A 12,768-nucleotide genomic window follows, 5' to 3' on the forward strand; every position below is an offset into this window, starting at 1 on the left:
GCTAGCTCAGAGGCTCTGGGAGGAACCGCCCTGCCTGTGCTTTTAGAGGTCACCCTTGTGTGTGGGAGTCTGCTGTCCAGCCACCCAGCTGGTGGAGATTCATTGCTGCAGCCCTGGGAGTCGGATGCGCTTGAGAAAAAGAGAGCAACCTGAGTTTTTGCCTTTCATCAGCCATTGCAGCAGGATGGAATTGCACATCATTTACCTTTTCTGTTCTGAGGATTGGCACTTCTGTAGTGTTATCCAAGTAAGGTCTAACTGCTATCTTGGGAATTCGAGAACCAGTGTCTAATATGAAGTCTCCTTTGTGTGTGTCCGCTCTGATCTCTTCAACTCTAGCAGTGCCCTCTTTCCTGGCCTTCAGTAGTCTCAAAGACAGACTGCTTCCTTCACAGGACTGTGGAGAACCCGGCTTCCTGCCCAGCTTCCATTGTACACCCAGTATATAGAAATGCATCCTGTGCTCCAATTCACACCTTGAGCACGGGGGTGGGGGGTGGGGGGGAGTTAGAACGGCCTCCTCTTTGTAGCTCCAGCTGTGTTCTGTGGCAGAGGTCACCTGGGCTGCTGACTGAGCATCTGGAGCCTTTGGCAATCCTTTTTTCCTCCTCCTCCTGACCCCTACCCACCATCCCCCCAAGCCCTGGAATATTGACCTCTGCAACTTCTCTAAAAGGAACTGTCATCTCCATCCCAGCCAGACTTCCCCAGGTGCAAGTGACACTCTGGCATCTCTCCCTCCTGCCATGTCCCAAACTGCTACAGGTGCGAGCAGCTCACAGTCCCTTCTGCAGAAGTTCATAGGTAGCACCAAGCTCCCGCCACGTCCTATGGGGACAGTCGTGCCAGGGGCTGACCAGCCTCTGCCTTGCTCGAGACAGTTTCCAGCAATAACAGAGAAGCCTGAGTTCCTGAACTCACAAAACTTTTCATGGTTTTGGGAAAAATAACAGGAAGAAATGGCTGTTAGTAGAGTTATGACTCCTCCCTTGGGCCTACACAGAACTTCTCCCCCACTCCCTCCTCCCTCACTCCCTCCTCTCCCTCCCCCTCCTCTCCCACACCTTTGTCAATTCTATTCATTGACCACATTCTCGTTGTGACATTATTAAAATGTCTGTGTCTCTTAATAGGCTATGAGCCATATAAAGCCACATCTTCCTTCTGTCCCTAACCTGGGGCGCAGCTTGGTGTCTGCAGTATGGTAGATGCTTGGGAAATATGTTAAACAGTATCGGCGACATCACATCCCTATGACCTAGATCTAGTATCATCCCCTTTTCATCAATAAACAAACCTAACATTTCAGTAAAGAGAGGTATCGACGTATCAGTCTTTGCACTCATGAAACAGAAAACAGAGTGGTACCCGCCCAAGCTTGCCTGGTGCCAAAGACGAGTGACCCCTAACCGCTCCGCCATATGTAATCATTACATTTTTGTCAAGTTCTTTGGGAACTGTCAACTAAATGTGAAGGAAGACTACCTTCTGGTAAGAATGCAGTGACCAGGCATGCCACGCCAGCCACTATATTGCTTGCTGCAAAGGGGAGGCGTCGTCCAAGACGCTCAATGGTCAGAAGAATCAAGAGAGCCCCAGGCAGCTCCACAAGCCCAGAGATGAAGAAGTCTATGTAGAGGTTGCCTCCGACTATTCCCAGGCGCATGACAAGTCCTTGATAGACCACAGCACTTGTGAACCTGCAAAACATCAGAAGACACCAGGGAAGCAAAGTAAGAGAGAACAGGACCTGTGAACAGAAGGAAATGATGAACTACGTACTTGATCCCGGCCTTGAAACCCAGCCCAAGTCAACTTACCAAGCGTACATAAGAATAAGTGTGCATTTCCTCATTTGGGGCGTTCTCACAAGGTCTAAAAAGGATGGGTTACTCACTTCTTCATCTGTAACAGTGATCTAGATGAGAAAGACTGATGTCAGCAGCATTTTACAGCAAGATACACCTGCATCGTGTAAACTTGTTGTTAATGGTACAAAATTAAAATGATGTTCCTGAACTTCTGGGCCCTTCACAATTCCATCTTCAAAACTGGCCATAGGGAGTTTGTCCAGTATTTTCAATACGTCGGATCCACAGAGATGCAGTTAACTCAGGAAAACATCTGAAGATAAACCGATGCTAAACTGCTTCAGATCAAATTCCCTTTACATTACTATGTATCTTTCCTTTCAGCATCCTGGCTAATACAACACCTGTTCCCTAGAAACACTTCTAAATGTAACAGTATTATGCTGTTTAACCGTCTAGATCATGTTGGCCTGTAGACACACCTGTGCGGGACTGTTTTCATGGTTAATCAAGGTGGGAAGATTCACTCTGAATGTTGGTGGTGCTGTTTCATGGGCTGGACCCTGGGCTATGAAGAGAACAGAAAGGAAGCCCAGGGCCAAGCGAGGATGCATATAGTCTATTTTCTATTGACTGTGGATACGATGTGGCCAGCTGTTTGAGGTCTGGCTTCCCTGGATTGATGGACTGTAACCAGGAATTGTGGGCCAGATAAAGCCATTCTCATCTAAGTGGTGTATGTTGGGGCATTTTATCCCAGCAATAGAAATGACTCCAGAACAGGCACCACTGAGGCATTTCTCTTCATGTTTTCAGCTTTACTGCTTCAGAGTAAGATGAGGACATCACGCAGAAGAGGAACAGATGACAGCAATATATTTTTCCATGGTTCATAAACCAAGCTTTTCCCATGGAGTTTCTATGCATTGTCTGAGGCAGGCAAGCATAGGAGGCAGTTCAGTATGTTGGGACTCCCGTTTGGTTCTGGTCCATGTATGCTTGCCTCTTGTAATAATGCACTTGGTAGCCTAGCTCCCCCACCTCACATACTATGCATATACAATGCACCGAGTAACCTCAGGACCCTCGGCCTCCCACCTGTACTAGATGCATATACTCCCATCTCAGAACAATCTGGCAGAAGGTCCCCCATGCCTATCATTGATGGAATTTAGACAGTTTCTGTTTAAATACATTCCCAATATAGCCAGGTTTGAAGAACAGAAGGCTTGGTCTGGCCTGAACTGATTTGGGGTTCATTGCTCAGTAAGGCTAAGCTATGTCTTCAAGTAACCTTTTAGGTTCTATTTACTATCTTATGCTTGTGCATGATTTGGCACGCACATGATTAAAATCAGATACATTAAGGGAAGATGATCATATAATCTATCAATTAAACTAGGGAACCACCCAAGCTACACCCCTTAGTAACCAACTCCTCCCTTTTTTGAACCCCATAAACAGAGTCCCAAACAATAATCAGGGCCCTGAGCGTCTTTCCTCATGTAGTTTGCTGTCCATCTGACAGATCTCTAACCTGTGCCAGCTCTCTGCTCCAAGTAATATTATCGTGTTTCTTTTCCAAATCTATGTGAGCCCCTGTGTTTAATTATCTGGATAAGAGGCCAGAAGAATAAGAAACACCCAGCCCAAATCCTGACAACCAGAAGCATTATCCACATTAAAATGATCAGTGTGTATGGAGGGATTCATATCTGTTAAATTCTGGACTAAATACACGGACTATTTTATTTAATTATCATTGAAGTATTTTTATGAATTCAAATTGATCGATGAAAAGAGCAAGCCCAGGACCACGAGAATTAAACAACAGGAGGGTACAGGGTCAATATTTGACATCTGTGTCTAGGAACTCCTCCATTGTTGACCCTCCCACACTGCTATGGGGCATGGAGGAATCTTCTACCCACAAGCATTCTACAGTTGGTGGCTATTTCCACATGCATTTTAAAGGACACCAAAAACTAAAATGGAATCTTCCAGTTCAAACATGAAAAAGTTAATTCTGGACTAATGTGATTTATATAAATTAGATTTGAGTCAAATCACTTAGATTTTTAAAGAAGGGTCTTGAAATTCAAAATGAAAACATACTATTAGGGTGGTTCCTGGAGCCCATCATGACTAGCTTTTTCCACGAGTCAGCCTTGGCCCTGCTCAGTGGTGTGCTTCTCCTCTCTCTTCACCCCCGGGAGCCACTGACATCACTGCCTCCACATCCGCACACTGGCCACCCAGCACACACACAGGAGACCGTCTTTTCAAAGGCAATCTATTTTCACAGACCCTTTCTATTTCCTCTTCAGCCTTCTTATACTCTACCCACAGCTATGATTCCTGTCCACTAGGTAAGACTTTGAGCAATGCCTTTTCACTCAGGCCCAAGCCCAGCATCTCAGAATTAAAGGAAAACCATGCACTGCAGATTACACACACAGCCAAATATCGGAGCCCCCACCCACGCTCTGTAATTGTCTCTAAGTGGTGACACTGTGGCCTCGCCCTGCTTGATGTCCTTAGCTCTGTAGATATGTATTTCTTTTTGACAGACATCCAGTCAGCATCGGAGCAAAGAATGGTAACATCAGATGCTGAAGGACAGTAGGGTCCGCAAGTGGTCCCGAGCAAAGGGCCACATGGTGGATGCTTTTGAATTTGCAATCTTCAAATTCTCTCTTGAAATGACTGACTTTGCCACTGTGGTATGAAAACAGCATAGACCATATACACACAGATTCTAATAAACCTTTATTTACAGAGACACAGCAAGCTGATCTGGCCTGTGAGCCATCGTTTGCTGACTGGGAGGTGTAGGGTTAATGCTGGAGGAATTCGCACAGACCAACTGTAACTACCATTAGAGAAGGAACAGTTGAGAATCTGACCCCAGGAGGACCCCTAGACAGTCAGTGCATGAATCTGGATGCTGAAGTCCAACTCTGCATTTTAACTGCTATATTCTGCAGTATATAGAATACTTTGATTTCACTGATTAAAAGTGTAGTTTGATCATCTCGTTCATAGTTCTTATGAGTTAGAGGGACTATGGAGATTTTTTTGCTCTTCTTTTTTTACTGTAAATATCCTTTTAAAAAACAGCTAGGTCTTTATCATGTGAGCATGAGAACATGAACTCCACTCCCCAGGACCCACATAGAAAAGCTGGATGTGGTGCTGTATGCTTGGGAGTTTAGTGTTGGGAGGCCTACGCTTGAGCTCCAGGGCAATGAGAAACCCTGTCTCCAAAAAATGGGGTGAATGGTTCCCGAGGAACGACACCCAGGGTTGACTTGTGGACTTTAGAAACATGTGCATACCTATTCACATACATAACAAGAATAAAAATAAATTATTTTTGTAACAAGAGATAGTATTTCTAAGTGATGAATTTAAATTAAATATCAATGTACCGATGGTCTTTTAACAGGCCCTTTCCCCTGTATGTGTGTGTGCGCGTGCGCACACACACACACACACACACACACACACACAATCAATCAATTCATGTTCTCAGTGGAGCAATCTTTGCATCTGGTTATGGGAAGGCCTGATTATCTCACGGTAATACTATCCTCTGACTGGACATGTATCCCACTTGAGCCAATGAGAAATGGGCATGTTACTCCACCTGGGCCCATGAGAAACATAAGTCTTTACTTGGACAAATTAGAAATGGTAATACTATCCTCTGACTGGACATGTATCCCAGTCTGAGCCGATGAGAAAATAAGCCCGGGCCTCAGTTTGGGCCAACGAACAAAACATTCTGGAAAAAATCTTTTTCTTCCCTTAATTCAGAGATACCCAAAGGAATCTCCTCTCTCCCTCACCTCAAAAAATTAATGACAAAATAGCAGGCCCAACTAGATCTTGGCAGACACCCGACATCCACAGGGAACCAGTCTGAGAATGCAGCTGCCTGGTCAGGGTGGAGAGAGGGGAAAGCAGGCTTAATGAGTTACCCAGACCCTGGCTAGGACACCTCTGAACCCTGTAGGGTCTCGAATTCCAGATACATGAGCCAGTGAGAGTCCTTACTGTCCAAGTGCATTTAAGTTGGCTTTCTGTCACTTGACGCCAAAAGCAGAATTATCCAAAGACTCCAATCCAGAACAATCTCTTTGCTTTGACCGCTGAATACTTTAGGCAAATTGATTTTATTGTTAAAATAACTGCTTCCATATTCTAATTCACTCCAGTTCCAATTCCCTGTAAACATACTTGTTTCAGTGTAACATTCATGAGATTTGGGACAAAGCAGGGACTCAACTCTGCTTTTCCAAAGCACAAGTTTAGCATGTAGCCATATAATCAATATAAACTATGAACTGCTGGTAACAAGGGAAAGTAATCAGAAGCACTACACAGCCCTTCCCTGCACAGTGAATGAAGGGATTAATAGTACTGTCAGGCAGGTAAGTATTTTGTTACAGTGCAGAGCGAACCCAGCTGGTCTTTGATTTATTAGCATCGTCCCTGCAGTGACGCAGATATTCTGAAAGATGACCCACTTTCTGGATGTCCAAAGACCTCGAGAGACTAAGAGCCGTATCATGGATGGAACGTATCTAATCGAGTCCTGCCAACTCAGGCATGCGGCGTCTGGGGCTACTGTTCTTTTACATAACTTCTCACTCTGTGGCCATGTTTCTCTTCCAATGCCAAAGGTTACCAGACTTTTGCCTAGTCTGGGTCAGAAACAAAAGACCTGAAATGCTATTCCAGATTGTTACACATTTTTAAAAATGCATTTTAATAAGATGTGGTCTCTATACAATAAAACCCAGCAATTTAAAATGAAGCCCTCTATGAGTTTTGATACATCTGTAATTGTATAACAATTACTGTGCCTACGACACGGCACATGCCCACAAGTTCCTTCACGATTTCCCCAAATTCTATCCAGTCTGTTGAGGGTATCCCTCATCTTCTCCCTGTTGGAACAGCTTTTCTTTCTTTAGAACCTCAATAGACACAGGATCTGGAGTGACCCCTTCTTCTACGCCGTGTTGGTTGCCACTCTACCTTGTCACACTTCTATGGGTTCCAAGTGGGACAAGCCTTGATTTGCAGCAGAAGGGCAGGGGGCCGCTTGTGTAATATTTGTCTGTTTAGAGGCTCGGTTCCCAGCAATGCTCTCATCAGAGGTATCACCCAAGGTTTCAACGGCAGATGCTGCCCTCCTTGCCTCTCACAAAACTGAAGCGCTACTTGCTCTAACCATCCCTCCAACTGTCTTTCCATTCTGCCGAGGCCTCATAGACAGACCATCAGCAGGGATTCAGGCTATGTTAAAAGAGTACCCTCTGATCAGCTCAGTCGCCTTTATAATTCTTCCCAGTAACTTTCTGATATATTTCTTCAGCATGAATTTTTAATTTAAGTTGCCAAGAAAGAGAAAAGCTTTACAAATAACCATGTTATAAAAAAAAAAAAATGATGCCAAGAGCTCCCCAAATGGAGAGCAAGTTTCAGGTCAGAAAACAACACCCAGATGGATTAGGTTGGTGATGTGATATTTTGCTCACAATATAATTTTTTTTTCACTTAATGTGTTATTGAAGTACCATGAGCTTGGTTTCCTCTTCAGTAGTGCAAGGATGCTAATACTCTGACTCTGAAGATTCAGTTAGATGCTATATACATGTAGATACATGCACGTGTAAGCCAGATGCTGCTAGTGTTAGAGTTATTTTTTTAATGACATTTAAGAGGCATTTACCTGTAGGGGATAATTCACTCACCACTGACTCATAGCTACTGCTGTTACAGAGATATTCCAAAACGTACTGTGACATGAAGCTCTTCCCAATGCAAACTGTCACCACTCATTCTTAAAACTTGCATTCGATGTGATATTTTGAACATAACAACTACATTTCATATCAGTTTGTCACCGTTGACATCCCACACTAAAATAAAGTGGGTGTGGTTATTTTAAAAAGCACACGGAAGCTAGTGTGTTCAAGAGACTTGGTACATGGAGTCACTCAGCAGCCTGCCGTACCCAGCGGCGGCTCACTAATACAACCCGCCCTAGGCCTCAGATCTCAATCTGTATTTCAGGTTCCTCAGGGAACTAGCAGAAGAAACTGAGTCAATGAATAGTCCCAGTTCATCTGCTGACTCCTAAGCCTTAGTTCTTCCCAGAGCTCTGGGTTTGGAAGAGGTGTTGGTCCCCCAGGCTCAGGAGGGAAGAACACCTCTTACATGGAGGATCTGCCCCAAGCAGGAGAGGGCAAAGGGCCAGTGGCTGCATCTGTAGCCTTGGAGAATCCATTTAGTGGTTCTCAGTGGGTGATTTATCAGCTGAGATGGCCATGAGCCCTTTCATCATCATGATATATTCAGTGATGATGTCATCATAAGTTGACTACAGGCTCCACCCTCTAGAAGCTTCTATTCTCCAAGTCAGTGTGAATCAATGATTGTTTGAAGATTTGAGGCTTACTTATTTGAACAGTCAGGAAATACCTCAAAGCTAAACTCCCAAGTCTTACAGACAAGTACCCAGAGGAAGAGGGCATGGAGGTGCTGGAAGGGTGGCCAGTGACTGCTGGGGGATACTCAGGGCCTTTCATCCACTGTCTAGTGGGTGACCCCATTATTCAGACAAAGGCCAGCCCCAGAAGCACCAGAGGTTCTGGGATCTGACATGAAAGGGCTTCAGCTAACTGCTGGGCAGAAGAGCACCGCATGCTCCCCATGAAGACAGCAGTGAGCCGACCTATCTACAGTCCACACCGCCTGCTCTCCATGAAGACAGCAGTGTGCTGAGCTATGCACAGTCCACACCGCCTGCTCTCCATGAAGAGAATGGTATACTAAGGTACGCGCAATCCAAACCGCCTGCTTTCCAGGAAGAAAACAGTATGCCAAGCTACTCAAAGTACATACTGCTTGCTCTCCACGAAGCAGAGTCACCAAGCTACCTGCAGTACTTCGGGAAACTTGGAAAAAATAAAACTATTAAAACTGTAATATGAGGCAGAGCTCAGAGCACCTGCTGAAGATAGTGTTTTCCGTATGTGGCAGGGAAGTCATGCCCATGAAACCTCAACAGTGTGGCTGCCTAAACAAGACCTGAGAAATGACAACCACAGTTGACACACCAACCCGGATAGGGAAATCTCACAAAACCCCATGACCAGAAGAAGAGCTACACACTGCTGAGAGGGAAGGAAAAGGAGGCTGCTCCAGCGGTGAGCCCCGGGAGGATAACCAATCCGAGCTGTCAGCTCTAAGTCCGCACACATATGAACAGCACTAAATGCTGTGTGTGTGTGTGTGTGTGTGTGTGTGTGTGTGTGTGTGTGTGTGTGTGTGTGTAGGGGTTCGGAAGGAGTAAGGAAAAGGGGTGGTGGGGAAATGATACAAATACATGACTTTCATCTCTTTCATCAAACCTACAGTTTTGTTTTTTTTTTCCAATCAACCACAAGAAAGAAATATCTATGTCAAGATGTCTAGGGATGACCAGCGCTTACCAAAATGAATGACCCACAGTCCCCCAGACCAGAGCTGCACGATAAAAACAAAGTGTGAGCCGCATGGGTGAGTTGATATTGCCTCATGGTGGAGACACAGATGCTAAAAATAATAGGTGAAATTAATCAAAATGATATGTTTTATTGACCCCAATCCATTCAAACATTATCGTTTCCATATGAGGTCATTCATGAGTCATTTGTGTTCTGTTTTGGAACACATCTCTAAAATTCACTGTGTAGTTTTCTCTCGTCATAAATCTCAGTATGGACCAATTGAATCTTTTCCCCCTAATACATGTGAGGCCAGGGGCTGTGGTACTAGACAATGGGTACCGACACCCTAATCCTGGGGCTCTTCTGCAGGTCCTCTGTGGCTCTCAGATCTACTCCAAGAGCTCTTCGGCCCTGAGGGACTCCTTCCTTGTCTCCACCCATGTGACTTGGCATTCTGCACAATGCCACAGAACCACCATGGTGCCTCCCATCTGAGGCCTCCAAGACCAGCTGCAGCCACAGCCGCAGCCCCAGCGAGGGCCCAGAGCTGTGGTTATGAGTCACATGTGGGCATATTTTTTCATTTCTTAGAAACAAAGCTGGGACTGTTTTTATTTTTATTCTTTACTAGGCACATTACTGTAAGAACTGTCTTCCAGGGAACAGGAGACCGCACTCGCTTCTAAAACTCCAGCACCCAAGAGACACAGGATGTGTGGGAAACACAGGGGGTTGATGACAGGGGACTGAATTAGACATGCTACTGAACTTGCCAGGAGCATCCAGAGATGCCCACAATCACCATGGAAACAGAAAAGTTCTCAGTGTCAAAGCTCAAGAATGCCCAATGTCTTTAACCACAGTAGCCTGCACGGCTACACACAGACTTCAGTTCTGAATAGGAAAATTGGGTAAGACGCAAGACAAGGGAGTGCCATTTGGTGTGGGCAGAGGAAAAAAGGTACCGCGAACCAGTTCAAGCAAGCCAAGTACCACATATAAAATTCAACAGCCCAAGCCCACCCCATCATGATTCCTATCGTGCCTGCTTCTTGGTCTCCCGATGCATCAGGAGTCAATGTCCTAAGAATTTTGCCTTTGACAACTTGCTAAGTAACACGCAAACTCTGCCCACCAGCTGGGGTGTCCACTCCAGCACCGGGGTTCTCTCACCCCTGTGCTGGGTACAGCACTGCAGGATAAGGGCAGCCAGGGTGACGACGGGTGCTGATCTCACGTCACTCAGGGCAATGGTGGTAAGAGCCAGTCCAGGATGGTGTTCTCTAGGAGCAGAGGCAGGGGATGCTGAGGGCAGTGATCTCCTCACAGGAGGGGGCAGGACTCCCCTCTTCTCTTCCTTCCTGCCGCTCTTACAGACAGGAGACCCTACGTTCCCCGACCACTGCTGCCACCATATTCTCATCCCTTGGCTCCCCGTCATCTCCTCCGGTCCTCCAGCTGGGGTGTCGAACCCCACACCCCGGATCTGAGCTGCGTCCCTTGAATTTCTCATCCCAGGGAACCCCATTCCTCAGGGCTCAGCCTTCCCCTTCGTCCTCAGTGTGTGCTGGGAAAACCGGGGGATTCTCCACCCAGGAAAGGGGTCTTCGTGTTTGCTCCTGTGGGAACTTTGAAGTTGTGTCTGTGCTCTGTCACAGTTACATTTATCAGTTAGAAGCACAAATCCCCTCCGCTGTAATGAAATAGAAGAGTTTATCTTCAGGTCATTGTTTCCTGATGGAATCCTCCCATGCTTTCAGTAGGTTTGATTTCCTTTGTTTTTTTTTCCTTTGTTTTGTTTCTCTTTTCTTTCTCTTTGGTAAGTGCTAGCTAATCATCCCCAGTGTCTTGCCAAATATTTTTGAGCCCCTTCCTCTTCTCTACCCCACTACATGGCACAGTAAGCCTGCTCTGCCTCGCCCCTCGTGCGTGACAAGGTGGGGCCAGTTCTGCAAATCTGCCAATAAAAGAACTGTGGCCCGGCCCTCTAGCATTGATCTTTTCCTTCAGCGCTCTACACGGTGGCTTCCAGAACTACAGGAAAGGATAGCCTCCACCCTTCTCTGTGACCCTGCAGGGCACAAGCAGGAATTAAGCCTGGGTTGTTTCAAACTCTGGAACCTTAGGTAGTGTTCATTACAGATAAAGCCTAGCTAGCCTCTCCCGGCTCATAAGGAGTCTGTGAGACTATAGCAGTGACCGTCACAAAAGTGACCCAAGCGCAGGCATCCATGTCTCAGTTCATGGTTCTCTGCTCTTAACTGCGGGTGTCACGTGACCGGTGCTCTCACTCTGCCGTCACTTCTGCGCAATGGTGGACGGCAGTCGGGACTTGTGAGCCAGACCCTTCCCCTGAAGGTGCTTTCATTCAGGCCTTGTACCACCGCAAGGGGAAGACAAGCCAAGACAGGCTCCGCTCCCTGGTGACCCTAGCTGCAGCCTGCCTGTGCCCTGGCTGAAGCTGCACAGACAGGTGTGCTAAAGCCATTGAGAGTTAGAACCCAGAAGATCAGGTGGCAGATTCTATTTATAAATTATGTTAGACTCAGAGACGGAAAAGATACAATCCTATGTCTGCTTGTTAACTGGTCCTCAAGTCGGCTCAGTTATGGAACAGATTGGAGGAGTCATTCTTCAGCCTCATCCTGGACTCATAAGGGTACCAGCACAGACAGGTGATATCTAACTCCACTCTACCTGAGAATAAGCAACAGTCACCAAATACCCTTACAACCCCCTACCCCCAGGTCTCTTCAGAATCACCCCCTTTTTTCAATGTTTCCTTTGGGAGTGCTGAGAAATTACCCAAGAAATTCGGGAATGATCGAGGAGTGTGGAGATCAGTTTACATGCCCCACAATGAATGTCCTAATCCTTTGATGGGGTCTGGGACTGGCCAGCTGCTCCTCTTTCTTGATCTCAGCACTCAGACAATTATGAATACAGTGACTTACTGTTTGCTGGTGTGTTCTTGTTGCTCAGATCAGAACCTTTTCTAGGGGAAGAGGAGACACTTGAATGTGCAAGCCACAAGCAGGTAGTACATACCACCCTTGGGATTCCAGGTTAGAACTGTGCTGAAAGTGGAGCACAACAACCATTTGGCTAGGATCTGCACCATTGTGATCTGTGTTGACGTTACACTGTACCTATTTCTGCCTTTATGAGCTGTGACTTGATTTATTGCATTCCAATAAATATGTAGATTTGTTTTCATAATTAACTATTGTACTGGCCAAGATTTCAATTTGAATGCCGTGTGTGTGTGTGTGTGTGTGTGTGTGTGTGTGTGTGTGTGTGTGTGTATGCATATGTGTGTGTGTGCATGTATATGCACATATGCATGCAGGTGGAGGTCAGCGTTTGATGGCAGGTATCTTTCTAGATTGTTCTCCCCCTTATTTTCTGAGACAGAACCTCTCACTGAATCTGCAGTTCACTGAGACTGGCTG

The 12,768-nt window shown here is 46.0% G+C and overlaps 1 protein-coding gene across 1 annotated transcript in view; it reads right to left on the minus strand.

The window, feature by feature from the left end:
• Slc22a3 (solute carrier family 22 member 3) overlaps positions 1-12,768 on the minus strand; it is a 94,499-nt gene that overhangs the window by 14,644 nt on the left and 67,087 nt on the right. The window contains exons 6-7 of the mRNA XM_052750846.1: positions 1,821-1,918; positions 1,486-1,700 (exon numbers count right to left, since the gene is read on the minus strand). Coding sequence (XP_052606806.1) covers positions 1,486-1,700; positions 1,821-1,918 — 313 coding nt within the window. The remainder of the gene's footprint in view (positions 1-1,485; positions 1,701-1,820; positions 1,919-12,768) is intronic.

Source organism: Peromyscus californicus, unplaced genomic scaffold (assembly GCF_007827085.1).
Source record: "Peromyscus californicus insignis strain IS unplaced genomic scaffold, ASM782708v3 Scaffold_22__1_contigs__length_63687245, whole genome shotgun sequence".
Lineage (NCBI taxonomy): Eukaryota > Metazoa > Chordata > Mammalia > Rodentia > Cricetidae > Peromyscus > Peromyscus californicus.